The sequence below is a fragment of the Ranitomeya imitator genome, chromosome 8, assembly GCF_032444005.1.
Source record: "Ranitomeya imitator isolate aRanImi1 chromosome 8, aRanImi1.pri, whole genome shotgun sequence".
NCBI classification, from domain to species: domain Eukaryota; kingdom Metazoa; phylum Chordata; class Amphibia; order Anura; family Dendrobatidae; genus Ranitomeya; species Ranitomeya imitator.
Window position 1 is genome coordinate 143,244,651 of NC_091289.1, and position 18,823 is coordinate 143,263,473.

An 18,823-nucleotide genomic window follows, 5' to 3' on the forward strand; every position below is an offset into this window, starting at 1 on the left:
CTGCTGCCCGTGTACCCCTGTAACCAATTTAAAATTGCCTACAGCCATGTGTTATTATTTTAGGCCTTCGATGCCTGTCTGCGGTGACTCCTTCCACTAGGCCTCCACTGACCACACCACTGCTGCCCGTGTACCCCTGTAACCAATTTAAAATTGCCTACAGCCATGTGTTATTATTTTAGGCCTTCGATGCCTGTCTGCGGTCACTCCTTCCACTAGGCCTCCACTGACCACACCACTGCTGCCCATGTACCCCTGGAACCAATTTAAAATTGCCTACAGCCATGTGTTATTATTTTAGGCCTTCGATGCCTGTCTGCGGTCACTCCTTCCACTAGGCCTCCACTGACCACACCACTGCTGCCCGTGTACCCCTGGAACCAATTTAAAATTGCCTACAGCCATGTGTTATTATTTTAGGCCTTCGATGCCTGTCTGTGGTCACTCCTTCCACTAGGCCTCCACTGACCACACCACTGCTGCCCGTGTACCCCTGGAACCAACATCAGAAAATATAAAAATAAGTATTTTGCTTATAAAAAAGAAAATACTGGAGAGATATCAAATGCAGACATTTTAACATTAAAAACAAACACATACAACAAAAATCTGGTACAGTACTAAAAATGGCCACCAGCTACAATAACTTTCTCCTGCAAGTAGTTAACTGAAAGGTTTTTTCAATTTTAAACACAGATATGGCATCCACCGAGTGTTGTCCTGTCGCGTCTTCTTTATATTATTGCCAAGAAGATGCAAAACAATGAAAATAATAAAATCATTATTTACCAAAAAAATAGAGTAAGTCAAAACCACATTGCAAATAAACATTCATTACAAATAAAGAAGCAGGGCGCGTCCGAGGGTGAGTATATACCTAATAAGAATATAATCACCCTGCTTCTTTCCGAGAGCCTTCCTTCCTAAGAATCAGCCCTTCCGTGGTGTAGAGAGAGGGTTTATTACACTCCAAGGTGTTCCCCAGGTTGCCTTTCCTGAGCTTCGATCTTCCGGCTCTCGTTTAGTAGTTGTTGGAAACTACGCTGCATTAGGCCTACAAATTGGGTATGGGGTGTAGAGAGATGGTGTGTTCCACTGTAGAGAGATGGTGTGTTCCACTCCAAGGTGTTCCCCAGGTTTCCTCGCCAATGCTTCGATCATCATGCTCTCGTTTAGTAGTTGTTGGAAACTACGCTGCATTAGGCCTACAAATTGGGTATGGGGTGTAGAGAGATGGTGTGTTCCACTCCAAGGTGTTCCCCAGGTTTCCTCTCCATTGCTTCGATCTTCATGCTCTCGTTTAGTAGTTGTTGGAAACTACGCTGCATTAGGCCTACAAATTGGGTATGGGGTGTAGAGAGATGGTGTGTTACACTCCAAGGTGTTCCCCAGGTTTCCTCTCCATTGCTTCGATCTTCCGGCTCTCGTTTAGTAGTTGTTGGAAACTACGCTGCATTAGGCCTACAAATTGGGTATGGGGTGTAGAGAGATGGTGTGTTACACTCCAAGGTGTTCCCCAGGTTTCCTCTCCATTGCTTCGATCTTCCGGCTCTCGTTTAGTAGTTGTTGGAAACTACGCTGCATTAGGCCTACAAATTGGGTATGGGGTGTAGAGAGATGGTGTGTTACACTCCAAGGTGTTCCCCAGGTTTCCTCTCCATTGCTTCGATCTTCCGGCTCTCGTTTAGTAGTTGTTGGAAACTACGCTGCATTGGGCCTACAAATTGGGTATGGGGTGTAGAGAGATGGTGTGTTCCACTCCAAGGTGTTCTCCAGGTTGCCTTTCCTGAGCTTCGATCTTCCGGCTCTCGTTTAGTAGTTGTTGGAAACTACGCTGCATTAGGCCTACAAATTGGGTATGGGGTGTAGAGAGATGGTGTGTTCCACTGTAGAGAGATGGTGTGTTCCACTCCAAGGTGTTCCCCAGGTTTCCTCGCCAATGCTTCGATCATCATGCTCTCGTTTAGTAGTTGTTGGAAACTACGCTGCATTAGGCCTACAAATTGGGTATGGGGTGTAGAGAGATGGTGTGTTCCACTCCAAGGTGTTCCCCAGGTTTCCTCGCCAATGCTTCGATCATCATGCTCTCGTTTAGTAGTTGTTGGAAACTACGCTGCATTAGACCTACAAATTAGGTATGGGGTGTAGAGAGATGGTGTGTTCCACTCCAAGGTGTTCTCCAGGTTGCCTTTCCTGAACTTCTATCTTCAGGCTCTCATTAAATTGTGGTTAAACGGAACAACTGCATTTGGCGTACTAGTTGGTTTGGGGCCTACTATCGGTGTCTGCCGCTCCTTGCTGTTCTCCTGGTTTCCTGTCCTGAAATTCCGTTTTCAGGCGCTCGTTAAGTAGTTGTTAATGTTAGACTGCATTTGGCCTACTAGTTGGGTTGGGGCCTACTATCGGTGTCTGCCACTCCTTGCTGTTCTCCTCCACTGAACAAAGCTGTGCCGCCTGTTTACTACTGTTGCCAATTTTGAACTGCATTTCGACTACTTACTGATTTGGGCCTAATCTCTGTGTCAGCCTCTCATTCCAGTTGTCCTCCACTGCAATGCCCCCTGATTAGTCCTGTGTTACCAATTTTGAACTGCATTTAGCCCACTTTATTCTTTGGGCCTATATCTGTGTTTCCTCCTCATCCTGCCCATTGCCCAGCCAGTGATAGATGAGTCTGCTGGTACATTGACCCATAACGCAACATTTCCCGTGCACGCTACACTGCAAGATTGTGACCCTGCTGAAAGTCAGGTCCCCCTTCCCGCATACCATACCACCTTACACGGGGACAAACAGGAAGGTGCAGATGAAAGTGCAGGTTCCTTCATCAGGTGGGGGGAGGAATACTAGTTGGCGACGTCACTGGCACAGGGCCTCTCATGGTACGCAAAAGTGTTGCTGCCGGTGGGAGGCGCCCCCGCCGTGCAAACACACCGCTGTACTTTGAGGGGCCCTGTGCCAGTGCCAATGCCAACGAGTGGGCCCCCCCTGCTTGCTCAGGTTCACAGCACTTGCAAAGTTGAAATACTTACCTCTCCCTGCTCCACTGCCGTGACGTGGTCCAGATTTCCTGGGCCCACTAATTACTTGAACCAGCCCTACCCACCACAACTTTAGCCAAATGACCCCCAATTTCAAATGCCTTCCAATTATTATAAGGTAAATTACGCTTGACAAGCTTCATTAAGAAGAATGGATGGTTTTGACATTAAAATGGGCACTCTAGGTGTTTTCCTGGCCCCCACTCACTGCCGACTATGCTGCCCCATTGACTTGCATTGGGTTTCGTGTTTCGGTCGATCCCGACTTTACGTCATAATCGGCCGATTTCACTCGACCCGACTTTTGAGATAGTCGGGTTTCGCGAAACCCGGCTCGACTCTAAAAAGGTCAAGGTCACTCAACTCTAGTGGTCGGCGCTAACAGCACACCTTATTTTCTGCTACATAGCAGCGAACAGCAGATCGCTGCTATGTAGTAGAGCCGATCATGCTGTGCCTACTTCTAGCCTCCCACGGAGGCTATGGAAGCATGGCAAAAGTAAAAAAAAAGTTAAAAAAAATGTGAAAAAAATAAAAAAAATATAAAAGTTTAAATCACTCCCCTTTCGCCCCAATCAAAATAAATCAATAAAAAAAATCAAATCTACACATATTTGGTATCGCCGCGTTCAGAATTGCCCGATCTATCAATTAAAAAAAGCAATAACCTGATCGCTAAACGGCGTAGCGAGAAAAAAATTCAAAACGCCAGAATTACATTTTTTGGTCGCCGCAACATTGCATTAAAATGCAATAACGGGCGATCAAAAGAACGTATCTGCACCAAAATGCTATCATTAAAAACGTCATCTCAGCACGCAAAAAATAAGCCCTCAACTGACCCCAGATCATGAAAAATGAAGACGCTACGAGTATCGGAAAATGGCGCAATTTATTTATTTTTTTTTTAGCAAAGTTTGGAATTTTTTTTCACCACTTAGGTAAAAAATAACCTAGTCATGTTAGGTGTCTATGAACTCGTACTGACCTGGAGAATCATAATGTCAGGTCAGTTTTAGCATTTAGTGAACCTAGCAGAAAAGCCAAGCAAAAAACAAGTGTGGAACTGCACTTTTTTTGCAATTTCACCGCACTTGGAATTTTTTTCCCATTTTCTAGTACACGACATGCTAAAACCAATGATGTCATTCAAAAGTACAACTCGTCTTGCAAAAAATAAGCCCTCAAATGGCCAAATTGACGGAAAAATAAAAAAGTTATGGCTCTGGGAAGGAGGGGAGTGAAAAACGAACACGGAAAAACGAAAAATCCCAAGGTCATGAAGGGGTTAAAATGTATCAACCACTGAGGACTCTCAATTCTAAACACTTTTTACCACACAGACCTCAATCTGTCTATCACCTCCCACTGTCTTTTAAGTGGAGTCCTCTTAACTTATGTCAGGCCTCAGTCTCCCAGATCCTATTCCTCTATTACGACCCTGCATTCATGGGTCTTAAATTCTCCTCTCGTTAGGCTTTCATGTTCATCAGAAAATGACTTATCGTTTAAAGGTTTTTCCTTCTATCACAATCTGTATTAAAAATAATAGAAATCTTGCCCCGATACAAATTAGGCTACGTTCACACTAGCGTTATGCTAGTTTGCGTCGGGCGACGCAGCGGCGACGCATGCGTCATTCGCCCCTATATTTAACATGGGGGTCGCATGCGTTTTTGTTTGTTGCATTGTGCGACGCATGCGTCTTTTTTGCCGCAAGCGTCGGACCAAGAAAACGCAACATGTTGCATTTTTCTTGCGTCCGAATTTCGGCAACAAACGACGCATGCGTCGCAAAACGCAGCATTTTTGCGTGCGTTTTGGTGCGTTTTTGCGTGCGTTGTGTCGCCGACGCAGCGGCGCACAACGCTAATGTGAACGTAGCCTTAGATAGCTGTCGGCCAAACTGCCATTCAGCTGACAGCCATCTCTCCCAACTCACAGATAACCACGTGAGCTCATGCTCTTTTGTTCTCTATGAGAAAGCTGCTGACAGTCTCATCTGGCAGTTGCTTGTCTCCACACAGAACAAAAGGATCGGTCATTTGAAGTTCAGCAGGCCGGATACTTCGCTTCTGCAACATCATCTGTCAGGGGAGAATTGGAAGATCCCTATGCATATTTGAAAATTAGTTGATCCCACTAAAATCTATGGGTTAGGCTAAATTTGTGGGAAATGTCAATGTGGGCCTTTAGCTTTTCACCTAACACCAACCCTATGGCTTCAGGGTATTGCAACAGTATTTGTAAGCCAAAGTCAGGAATGGAACCTACAGAGAAAAAAACTATAACTGAAAGACTCACATATCTGTGTTTTGGATCAGATCCTGCTTTCAGCTTACAAATATTGATGTGTTAATAAAACCTTAGCAGACAAATTGCCTTGGCCTCCAGTCCCCCACTGCTCCTTAGGTTGGCATCAGATTCCAGTATGTCACAACTCATCTTGGGTGGCATGGGCCCCAGTCCTAATCGTAGCAAAGGCCAACAGCAGTGCCAATGGCATTGCACACCAACCATCTGTATTTTCTCCTATTGGCGCCAACCTTTCTTTTACACTCTTAACAGCTCTTGGCTGTAGTCTATTGTGACGTTGTGGCACAGCACCTCAGTGACACCATGCACATCCTCCTGGAGATCCCAGGTCCTTCTTGGTCTTGCTGCACTTTATGTGCCTCCTTATGCAGCTGGCAACCAAGATTACAATTATTGAAGCCAACTGCAACTTCCTTATCCAGAGGCAACACAAAGCATCATAATCCACCGGTTATCCTGCTAAGGAATCAGTGTTATGTACAAAGCATCATAGGTTATGCAAGCAGAAACAGAAAAAACACTGAGCAAGGTAAAAACACTGTCTCAAGGGTAAATTGATGAGTCCACTTAAGGAACATGCAAACAATTAAAAGATATATCTATTGTCCATATCCAAAAACTGAAGGGTATGCAGTTGAGCCCATACATCCTAATAGAAACTCAGCTGCAGAAAATGTTATGTAATCTGCAGCAACACTGCTAAATAAGAGAACGTCTCCTAAATGTAATGTACTGTATGTAACACCATAAGAAGAACAGCAAATGCCAGTATAGAATTAATGCAGGGCATGACTAAATGTTAGTAAATATCAAAATAATCTTTATTATTTCATTTAAAAACATTACAAAGGCACAAAAGTAGGAAAAATTAAAAATGGGAGGGGGCCTGATCAGTGCAATCAATACATTACATATATAATCAATTTATCCATTGAAAGCAAAACACTAAATGAAGCAAAGTAGTAAGTATACATATATACAATACATACATGTGAGGGCAATAGAGTGAAGATTAGATAGGCTTTTTTGGATAAACAATTAAAACTTGTAGATTACCAAAATGACCATAAGACCAGGCAACCACCCATAACCTGAAGCGCATTGCATCCCTAGAAAAAGCATATATGCGAAACCCGCATCAGGTTTTGGATGGCTGCCTAAACTTATGAGCATTTTGGTAAAATACAAGTTTGATTGTTTATCCTGGAAAAGCTGCCTACCATTAACTCTTTTGCTCTCATATGTAAAACTACACAGGTATACTTACTTATTATGCCTACAATTGATACATTGATTCTATAAACTGGGTGAATAATTATTATGCTGGTGAGTATTTTGACCATTTGATCCTTATTATGCAGATTTTCTATCTCCATGCTATATAAACTTGAATTATTATTTGATGAAGCAGATCAGGTAGTGTGTATTTGTGTAGTGAAGGAGGTGCAGCCTAAGGATACATACCCTTTATCAAAGCGTGCAGAATTATTAGGCAGCTTGTTTTCCCCAGGCAAAATTGGCCCAAAAAAAAAGGTTAAATTGACTCTGAAAACTCAAAAATTGTTAAGTCTTTTTACAGAGCGATGGAGCATTCGGAAATTGCTAAGATATTATGTTGTGATCACAGAACCATCAAAAGTTTTGTGCACCATATCTCCCAAAGATTTGAGAAGAATCAAATATGAAGCGACCAGGAAGCCATTATCCTCCTGTCATGTAATATTCCAGGACTGTGATCTCCCTGGAGTTCCCAGAAGCACAAGGCGTTCAGTACTCAGGAGCAAGGCTGATGTAAGGGAGGCTGAAACTCTACCACCGCTGAAGAAGACACAGAAGTGGAAACATCAAGACTGAGCCAAGAAATGTCTGAAGACAGATTTTTTTAAAGGTTTCATGAACTGATGGGATGTGAACGACTCTTGAAGGACCAGATGGATGGGCTTGTAGCTACATCAGTAATGGACACAGACCTCCACTTCCACTCAGACGCTAGCAAGGTGGAGGTGAAAAACTGCTATGGGCTAGTATTATTAAAGATGAGCTAGTTGCATCTTTTCATGTAGAAGATGTACTCATAATCAACTCCCAAACTTATAGTTTTTAAGACACATTCTTCAAGCAGTAGTACAGGGAAAGTCTACATCATTCAAGTAAGCCATGATTTTCATGCAGGACAATGCTCCATTGCAGCATCGAAGTCTCCACTACTTGGCTAGTCAGTAATGGCCCTAAAGTTCAAAGAATAATGACATGGCCCCTTCCTCATCTGACTTAACCCCTAAAGAGAACTTGTGGACTTTTCTTAAACAGGAGATGTTTGATAAAGGAAACCAGTCACCTCTCTGAGCAGTGTCTGGGAGGCTGCGGTTGGTGCTGAACAAAAGATTGATCATCAACAGGTTAAGAATTGACAGTCTCCATAGATGGAAGGACTGTTATTAAAAAGAAGAAGTTCTGTAATGGTTACTGATATTAACATAGTAACATAGTTAGTAAGGCCGAAAAAAGACATTTGTCCATCCAGTTCAACCTATATTCCATCATAATAAATCCCCAGATCTACGTCCTTCTACAGAACCTAATTGTATGATACAATATTGTTCTGCTCCAGGAAGACATCCAGGCCTCTCTTGAACCCCTCGACTGAGTTCGCCATCACCACCTCCTCAGGCAAGCAATTCCAGATTCTCACTGCCCTAACAGTAAAGAATCCTCTTCTATGTTGGTGGAAAAACCTTCTCTCCTCCAGACGCAAAGAATGCCCCCTTGTGCCCGTCACCTTCCTTGGTATAAACAGTTCCTCAGCGAGATATTTGTATTGTCCCCTTATATACTTATACATGGTTATTAGATCGCCCCTCAGTCGTCTTTTTTCTAGACTAAATAATCCTAATTTTGCTAATCTATCTGGGTATTGTAGTTCTCCCATCCCCTTTATTAATTTTGTTGCCCTCCTTTGTACTCTCTCTAGTTCCATTATATCCTTCCTGAGCACCGGTGCCCAAAACTGGACACAGTACTCCATGTGCGGTCTAACTAGGGATTTGTACAGAGGCAGTATAATGCTCTCATCATGTGTATCCAGACCTCTTAATGCACCCCATGATCCGGTTTGCCTTGGCAGCTGCTGCCTGGCACTGGCTGCTCCAGGTAAGTTTATCATTAACTAGGATCCCCAAGTCCTTCTCCCTGTCAGATTTACCCAGTGGTTTCCCATTCAGTGTGTAATGGTGACATTGATTCCTTCTTCCCATGTGTATAACCTTACATTTATCATTGTTAAACCTCATCTGCCACCTTTCAGCCCAAGTTTCCAACTTATCCAGATCCATCTGTAGCAGAATACTATCTTCTCTTGTATTAACTGCTTTACATAGTTTTGTATCATCTGCAAATATCGATATTTTACTGTGTAAACCTTCTACCAGATCATTAATGAATATGTTGAAGAGAACAGGTCCCAATACTGACCCCTGCGGTACCCCACTGGTCACAGCGACCCAGTTAGAGACTATACCATTTATAACCACCCTCTGCTTTCTATCACTAAGCCAGTTGCTAACCCATTTACACACATTTTCCCCCAGACCAAGCATTCTCATTTTGTGTACCAACCTCTTGTGCGGCACGGTATCAAACGCTTTGGAAAAATCGAGATATACCACGTCCAATGACTCACCGTGGTCCAGCCTATAGCTTACCTCTTCATAAAACTGATTAGATTGGTTTGACAGGAGCGATTTCTCATAAACCCATGCTGATATGGAGTTAAACAGTTATTCTCATTGAGATAATCCAGAATAACATCCCTCAGAAACCCTTCAAATATTTTACCAACAATAGAGGTTAGACTTACTGGCCTATAATTTCCAGGTTCACTTTTAGAGACCTTTTTGAATATTGGCACCACATTTGCTATGCGCCAATCCTGCGGAACAGACCCTGTCGCTATAGAGTCCCTAAAAATAAGAAATAATGGTTTATCTATTACATTACTTAGTTCTCTTAGTACTCGTGGGTGTATGCCATCCGGACCCGGAGATTTATCTATTTTAATCTTATTTAGCCGGTTTCGCACCTCTTCTTGGGTTAGATTGGTGAACCTTAATATAGGGTTTTCATTGTTTCTTGGGATTTCACCTAGCATTTAATTTTCCACCGTGAATACCGTGGAGAAGAAGGTGTTTAATATGTTAGCTTTTTCCTCGTCATCTACAACCATTCTTTCCTCACTATTTTTTAAGGGGCCTACATTTTCAGTTTTTATTCTTTTACTATTGATATAGTTGAAGAACAGTTTGGGATTAGTTTTACTCTCCTTAGCAATGTGCTTCTCTGTTTCCTTTTTGGCAGCTTTAATTAGTTTTTTAGATAAAGTATTTTTCTCCCTATAGTTTTTTAGAGCTTCAATGGTGCCATCCTGCTTTAGTAGTGCAAATGCTTTCTTTTTACTGTTAATTGCCTGTCTTCCTTCTTTGTTTAGCCACATTGGGTTTTTCCTATTTCTAGTCCTTTTATTCCCACAAGGTATAAACCGCTTACACTGCCTATTTAGGATGTTCTTAAACATTTCCCATTTATTATCTGTATTCTTATTTCTGAGGATATTGTCCCAGTCTACCAGATTAAGGGCATCTCTAAGCTGGTCAAACTTTGCCTTCCTAAAGTTCAGTGTTTTTGTGACTCCCTGACAAGTCCCCCTAGTGAAAGACAGGTGAAACTGTACAATATTGTGGTCGCTATTTCCTAGATGCCCGACCACCTGCAGATTTGTTATTCTGTCAGGTCTATTAGATAGTATTAGGTCTAAAAGTGCTGCTCCTCTGGTTGTATTCTGCACCAATTGTGAAAGATAATTTTTCTTGGTTATTAGCAGAAACCTGTTGCCTTTATGGGTTTCACAGGTTTCTGTTTCCCAGTTAATATCCGGGTAGTTAAAGTCCCCCATAACCAGGACCTCATTATGGGTTGCAGCTTCATCTATCTGCTTTAGAAGTAGACTTTCCATGGTTTCTGTTATATTTGGGGGTTTGTAACAGACCCCAATGAGAATTTTGTTACCATTTTTCCCTCCATGAATTTCGACCCATATGGACTCGACATCCTCATTTCCTTCGCTAATATCCTCCCTTAAAGTGGACTTTAGACAAGACTTTACATAGAGACAAACCCCTCCTCCTCTCCGATATTGTTATGTAATTCTTGGAAATGTAGTTTTGTACAATTTGAGATGTTAGGTTATTATTCTCACTGTAAGGCTGGGGTCACACTAGAGAGGAATACGGACGTGGCAACGTTTCGGATGTAATATCCTTTCTCAAGCTTGAGAAAGGATATTACATCCGAAACGTTGCCACGCCGTTCAGGCATTAAAGCCTACTTTTTTCTATATTTTTGTGTTGTTTTCCTTTTTTATTCTTATTATTGGAAACCATTGGACCTTTGGTTTGGGAAGCGTTTGCACGACAATTGTGGTAATGTTGGATGTTGTTCCAATTTTGATCTATATATATATATATACTGTATATATATGTCAGTGAGACACACACATATATATATATATATATATATTATATTTGATACAGGGCTAGATAGCAGAAGAGCAGGTAATTCAATTGCCAGCTTTTGCTATCTCCTTATCAAACACGACAGGATATGAAATATGGGGTTTACATACAGCAAACCATTTCATATCTGTTATATTTTTACATATTCCTCACTAATAATGTTAGTAGTGTGTGTGTGCAAAATTTGGGAGTTCTAGGTGTTAAAATAAAGGGTTAAATCACGGAAAAAACTGGCATGGGCTCCTGCGCAATTTTCTCCGCCAGCGTGGGAAAGCCAGTGACTGAGGGAAGATATTAATAGCCTAGAGAGGGACCATGGTTATTGCCCCCCCCCAGCTAAAAACATCTGCCCCCAGACACCCCAGAAAAGGCACATCTGTAAGATGCGCCTATTCCGGCACTTGGCCACTCTCTTCCCACTCCTGAGCAGAGGTGGGATATGGGGTAATAAAGGGGTAATGTCACCTTGCTAACGTAAGGTGACATTAAGCCTGGTTAATAATGGAGAGATGTCAATAAGACACCTATCCATTATTAATCCAATATTAATAAAGGGTTAAAAAAACACACACACACACATTAGGAAAAATGTATTTTAATGAAATAAATGCACAGGGTGTTATAATATCTTTATTATACGCTCAATCCAAATGACGACCCTTGTCTTCTGAGAAAAGTTAAAATAAAAAAAAGACAGTATCCCATACCTGTCCGCCGTACAGTCATGTCCCACGATGTAATTCCATCTGAAGGGGTTTAATAATTTTACAAGCAGCAGCGCTGCTAAGGCAGCTGCCCCTAGCTGTAAAAACTGGGGAATGAATGGAATGTAGGGGAACGTAGCTACCTAGACTTGCGGTGCTGCGCCCCCATTAACAGGGTGATTAATAGATTTTCATGCAATTCTGGATTTAAACATTAAGAGCCTACTTCTACCAGCTGTATAGCAATTTTAGTAAATAGAGAAGTGGAGGCAAAATTTATTCTGAAAGTTTGGACATCTGAATGAATGTGTGGCACAGTCCAATTGGCTGCCTAACGAGTTTTCTGATTCGGGAATTCTAATTTATAACTACTACATGTTTTCTGGGTAAGTTCATGCTTGCAGTCATGAGAAGAGCATATAATGCATTTATTCATGATGAAATGGCAGCGTTCTCTGAAGACGGTGGCGCTGTGCTTTCTCAGATATTCCTTGACTAGCTAGTAGACCTTTCCTGCTGCCAAGCTCATTTAGGTTTAATTGAGGTGAAGGAAGTAATGCTGTGCAATGCTGGCTCTATGTAAGACCTCTACTGTATCCAAGCTTATTAGTTTGTTTTTGCTTCTTCTTTCCATGTAGGAAAAAGAGAAGAAGTACATGCTACCACTGGACAATCTGAAAATCCGTGATGTGGAAAAAGGCTTCATGTCCAGCAAACACATCTTTGCACTGTTCAACACTGAGCAACGGTATGATGGGGAAAATCCAAAAATTAAACTATGACAAACTTTATATGATCCCAGAGAAACTTTTTTCTTTTTTTTTCAATGTGTCCAAAAATAATTATCAAATATTGTTTCCCATCAAAGTCCCTGATGGAGAAATAAACTACATTTTAATGATTACACCATGATTTATGTTAACTGGACCAGGATGCCCTATTGCCATCACATATAAGAGGTGATTAGTTAGCTAATATTTGGCTAATACCACAATTCTTACTGTTAATGATGCGCCCATAGGGCAGTGGGGTACTCGGTATCGGGTCCGGACGCAAGGGAGGATGTCATGGTGGCTGCGACTTGGTCCGTGGCCCTGGGCATCAACGTTAGAGGGGGTGAAATGTTCAAAGCTAGTTGTGATGCCACCTGTGGAGTTCGATCAGTAGTAGGACCAACGCCTCATTAGAGGGGTCCCCTGGGGGATGTTGCGGCAGCACAGATGTTACACTTCCTACAGGTGAAGCGGGGTCCCCAGGGGTCCTATGGTGTGTGGCGTAGATGGTGTAGTCGGTGAATAAATGGAGGAGACAAGTGATAAGTTTTCACCTGGTTTACTTGTGGGTGACAGGCCACAGTCCAGAGTACCAGGCACGGATGATGGTGGTCTGGCCGACTCAGAGGCAAATTAGACTTCTCCTTTCCCAGTGGAAGTCCATGAGCCTTTCCTACTTGCACCTTTCTAAGTGTGGTCCCTGCTGCTTTAAGCTTTCTACAAGGTCCTCCAGTTTCCCCCTGTCCTGGGACAGGTACCTGCACGACGGGCAGCTTGAGCCTTTTTACAGGGACTCTCAGATGTCCCGGGCTCCTCCAGTGCTGCTGCGTCTCAGGCGCGAGGCGGGCAGGTGATGTGTAGTGTTATGCCTCCAGTTCTGCTCCGTGTCGTAGAGTCCACGAAAGCCTCGGGCTCCCGGTTCCCGGATTCTGCGCTACAGCTCCAAGGGTGCCCTGCCACAGTTCCCATCTGAGCTCTGCCTCTCTCCTGTGCTCCTTCCCTTCCGGCTGCTCCACATGCAACCCAACAGGTTACTCCTTCCCAGAGGCTGCAGCTCCCACATGGCTGCCAGGCCTCTCTGTCTGCACTCTGTTTCAGCCTTCCTTCTTCTATCTCTCCCTCCTGGAGACTAACTAGCTCCTCCTCCAGGTCAGAATCTTTATACAGGGAAGCTCCCCTGAATCCGGGTCTTGAGCTCCCCCTCCTTGCCTAGATTCAGAATGTGTTGCATGTGTGTGCCTTACCTGGTGAAGAGAACTCCTTTGCCTCTGAGCATGACATCACCTTCCCCGAAGGAAAAGCAACATCACTGCAGCGACCGCTAACCTGGGGTGCTGCATTAAGAATACCAAAAGCCCAGAAAGAAACCTGAAAAGACAAATGTGAACAGTGTCCAGCTAGTGGGACCCTCAGCGATCCCAAAATTAGATCAATGGGTTTTTATAGAGCACCATTTTCATTAGAGCGGAGATGCGCATGCTTCACCTCCATTCCATTCACTTTCAATGGGACTGATGGAATTAGCTGAGTGCTGTACTCTGCTTTCTCCCATTGACAATGAATGAGGTTGAGTATGCGCTCCTCTGCTAGATTCAAGATAAGATCAGTAAGTTATCCAATATCCTATGAATTTGGGATAATTTACTATCTTGAGAATAATCCTTTAAAATATCTTAAAAATTTATAGGTTTTAAAATTTAATGGACCAGGTCCTCCATACGCACACGCTTGACTCAGACAACAGTACATGTTTTTTCAATGGGCAGAGAAGAAGGGGCATAAGCACCTGCTAGACACCTCTGTTGGTGGCTAATCTCCCAGGGAAGCAAAAAAAAATTCTGTCATTGAAATTCTACATTCTTGATCTTTCTCTCCACCATCAATACCTGTCAGGGGAGAGTCGCGAAGCCCGTATGCTCATTAAATGGTAGACTGTTTCCACCAAAATCACTGGGATCAGATAACTTTAATGGGTATGAAGACCAGTACAGAAGAATTAAAGACAAAAGAATAATTGGTATTGGTCTTGAACTGAGAATGAATTGTCATGTTTAATTTCTATGTTAAGATCATGGTACATCCAGTAAAACTGATTATTTGTTGCTAGCATCAATAACACTATTTAGTTTTAGTTTCTAGTTATAGCAATTGCATAATAGAAAAAGGGCCCTATAGGAAAGATAAAAACGGGTTCACCATTTTAATTCAAGGTTTTACAAGCATTGACTGGGTGGTGGAACCACTGTGCCGTGATCCAAGGAGAGTCTGGAAGGGGCGTGACTAGGTGCCTCACCAAGTTTGACCTCTTATGCACGGCAGCTGGCGATACCGCGATCCGAGGAGAGACGAGGGAGGCGGAACCAGGTGCTACATCAGGACTGACCTCAGGTAGATGACAGCTGACCCCCAAGTGACAGGAGTCAGGGATGGCCAGGAATGGTAGATTTAGCAAGTACTGGCTGTCAGGCATGGTATAGTGGCTGGCACAGCAGACACACAGGCAGGTGGATACTGATGGGCAAGACTCTGTTGGGGAATGGAGGCAGAGGGCAGAGATGCCAGCACTACACATTCTCATTATTACACATCATTTATGGACATCTGTGGTTTGGGTTCTTTGGCTGTGTGAATTGGATCGGTTGTTACCGACATCTGACGAGAATTTCATATCAATAGCACCTTTAGAAAAAGATTTAACTAGAAAATTGGTGTCATGTTCAATACTTATGTCATCCGATATATATACCTACTTAGGTATTTTTTACCATTGCATTGTGCACTGACTTCTATGATGAATCCTCGGCTTAGACATTGCATTCCGTAAGTCAGTTAGATGAATTATGGTTTACTGTGGCTCCACATTGAAAATGTCATATGAAATATTTGGCTCAAAAATGTTTATATTCTTCTAAAATGAAATGTCAAGCAAAGTGAGTATGATTATACTCTCACTGTCACTGGCCAGCACTGAACTACTGCAGACAAGGTCATGTTCTTGAGGAAGTCTCTGTGTGAACGCTAAGACTGTTCTACTCATTATATAATTTTCCAAAAGACAAATGTTTTTACTAAAAGGCAGAAAAAAAGATATTGTATTGGTTTAAAACCTTTGTCCGGCTGAGTAGGTACAATTGTAACTATTCCGTTGCAATAATTTTTTTTTCCAAAAAGCCGTAGAGGCTGAAATTTCGTGACATCTCTGCAGTTTTGGTCCAGAATATATTGGCCAAATTTCAATAAAATATATATGAAGGTACAATTGTACCTCTGCAGCCTGTTAACGTTGTAAAATTATGCAGCCTGACGAAGGTTAAAATCTGCAACAAATCCACAATACTATGTTACTTGCAGATCTTTTTGTAGATTTATTATCTCCCATTGAAGTCTATATGAAAAATCTCAATCAAATCCATGCTCAATGCAACAAAAGAACAATGTCCATTGGAAAAATTCTGCAATAAGTGATTGAAGTGATTGAGAGGCAGAAAATCTCATCCATTTACCTGGTACTGTTATCTGCTGCAAACGTTACCTGCACAAATATGAACATAAAATCCCCAACATGTCTTGACCAATGAGTCTGATTGTCCTTAAAAATGTTGTTCTATCCATGGAGTATGCCATAAATGTCCAACAGATGTAAGTTCCAAAGGGTCAAACTGGGGCATATGTGGCCCACCGGAGGAATTGATTTTGCGAGCTCACCTTCTGTCTATTTAATAACATAAAAATAGTGATGGGCGAACCCCTGAATGTTCGGGTCCGGCAGGTTCGGCCAAACAGTTAAAAAAAAGTTTGGTTCAGGTACCAGAACAGTGCCTGAATCTGAACCTGGACCCCATTCACTTGAATGGGGGACCTGAACAGCCAGTGTTTTGCCACACTGTCATGTACATGACAGCTTGGCAAATACTGCTTCTGATCGGTGGTAAAATCATTATCATTATTTTTATTATTTTTGATAGCCAGCATGGAAAAACTGACAGCTGCGGTCTGTAACCCTCAGCTGTCAGCTTTATAATTGCTGGTTATCAAGAATAGAGGGGTCCCCATGCCTTTTTTTCAAATTATTTAAATAAATAATTAAAAAAACGATGTGGGGTCTCCCCCATTTTTGACAAGCAGCCAAGCTAAAGCAGACAGCTGGGTGCTGGTATTCTGAAGCTGGTAAGGGGCCAATATCCCCACCCTAAATATGGCAGCCCAAAAAATAATAAGCAAAAATCATACTCATCTTACGCCTAATCCATCAATGCCCATGTCCCCTGTAAAAAAAGAAAAATAATAAACAACCATATCCCTCACCTGTCCGATGTGAAGATAATCCATAAGGTCCCACGATGATTCTGATGGTTTGGAGACCAGTCACATCAGTGATCACTCTGCCAGTCATCAAGCTTACACTTACAGGAGCGTAATTGCTCCTGTCAATGTTTATCTCTGAGCACCCAAGTGTGAAAGTTTACCGAACTTACATACGGCACCACTCACAGAGTTGTAAAATCTATTTCCAACTTCGTCCAATGTCCTTTGGGAACTAAAAACTCATGTTGGCCTCATAATTTCTCTTCTCAGAGGCAACCCTCAGTCATGGGCCTTTTCACTACCACCAGACTTGCTCACTCGTTCATCTGTTAATTAATTTTTTGAGGCCAAGTAGCAGATATATGATGAACCAAACCGAGCTAACTGAGTCCAACCTCAGGGCTCTATACCAAGGAGACCCCACTGAGGAGGATTACTGCTCCCAATTTCGGAGATAGTCTACAGAAACGGGGTGGAATAATGCCTCTCTTCGCAGTACATTCCTTACTGATTTGAATGATCAGGTTAAAGATATGCTGGTCCATCGTTCTCCCCCAGGGTTTCTTGAAGTCACCATGACTTTAGCAGTCCATCTGGAGAGGAGACGACGAGAACAGATTCGGGAAAAATTAATCTCTGGACAGGACCTACCCTTACTTTTGCCAATTGTTGTTTCTTTTTCTGATAAACATCTTGACTTTTATGCTTTTGTTGTTTGAGGGGGCTGAGATAAGTTTTTTAGATGCCGCTGTAGCTCAGAAACTGGGTGTTCCCCTAATTTTCTTCATTGCTTCAATAATGTTATCCTTCTTGAATAATTCTCCTCTTAGTCAGATTGTAGGGTTCCGTACTGCTGAACATGTGTTTTTTTTTTACAGGGAGGAGGTATCCTTTTTCATCCTACAGGACTTCCCTACTGCAGTGGTTTTGCGTCTTTTGTACACACAATCCTATTATTGACTTGGAGGGAGGATTTATTGTCAGGTGGTCCTCCAGGTATAGGTCTCACTTTATGCCCAGTCTATCCTGGCTGGTGGGCTCCACCTCGCAGGTACTTTGGTACTTGATGGAGTTACTACATGTGTTTCCTTAGGAGGCTGCCGCTACATAGGATTTTTTATTGCCCCATTAAACTTAATAAGGCAGTGAAATTGCCTAAGGGTGAATTTTTAATTTGTCAGAACCTGAGAGACTCACCTTGAGAGATTATGTAAAGGAGAATTTGGCTGATGGGTTTATTCACCCCTCCAAATCCCCTGTGGGAGCTGGGGTTTTTTTTGTTTCCCAAAAGGATGGGGTTTTTTCACTCTTGTATTGATTATCGGGAACTTAATTTATTATTATTTTATTATTATTATACATTTTTATAGCGCCATTTATTCCATGGCGCTTTACATGTGAATACGGGGCAAATATAGACAAATACATTAAACATGAGCAGATAACAAGGCACACGAGTACATAAGGAGGGAGGACCCTGCCCGCGAGGGCTCACAGTCTGCAGGGGGTGGGTGAGGATACACTAGGAGAGGTACAATCATATTAATGTATGTAACCATTACCCCCTTCCACTCATTCCTGATATCTTTAACCAACCTATTGGGGTTAATTGGTTCACCAAGCTGGATCTTAGCGGAGCCTATAACCTTGTCAACATCAAGAGAGGAGGTGAGTGTAAAACGTCCTTCAGTACCCCGTAAGGCCACTATGAATATCGTGTCATGTCATTTGGGCTTTGTAATGCCCCAGCTGTATTTAAGGTGCTGGTCAATTATGTTTTTCGGAACCTCATGGGTTTCTGTAACATCGTTTACATTTATGATATCCTCATCTTTTCCGTGGACCTTGCGACACATAGGGCCCATGTGCGTGTCATTCTGAGATTAGAGGATCATCATTTGTATGTGAAACTAGAGAAATGTATATTTGAAGTGCAAGAATTGGGGTTCCTGGGAGTTGTCTTCACCCAGAGGGGGTTTCGGATGGACACCAAAGGTAAAGGCAGTGCTCAATTGATCTAAACCATGCAATCTCAAAGATTTACAGCATTTCTTGAGTTTTGCTAATTATTACAGGAGGTTTATTAGGGGGTTCTCCAAGGTGGAGAAACCCCTTAC

The 18,823-nt window shown here is 42.5% G+C and overlaps 1 protein-coding gene across 1 annotated transcript in view; it reads left to right on the forward strand.

Moving 5' to 3' along the window:
• The window catches only part of DNM3 (dynamin 3), a 481,981-nt gene that overhangs the window by 262,723 nt on the left and 200,435 nt on the right, over positions 1-18,823 (forward strand). The window contains exon 13 of the mRNA XM_069737623.1: positions 12,267-12,376. Within this exon, the coding sequence (XP_069593724.1) occupies positions 12,267-12,376 (110 nt within the window). The remainder of the gene's footprint in view (positions 1-12,266; positions 12,377-18,823) is intronic.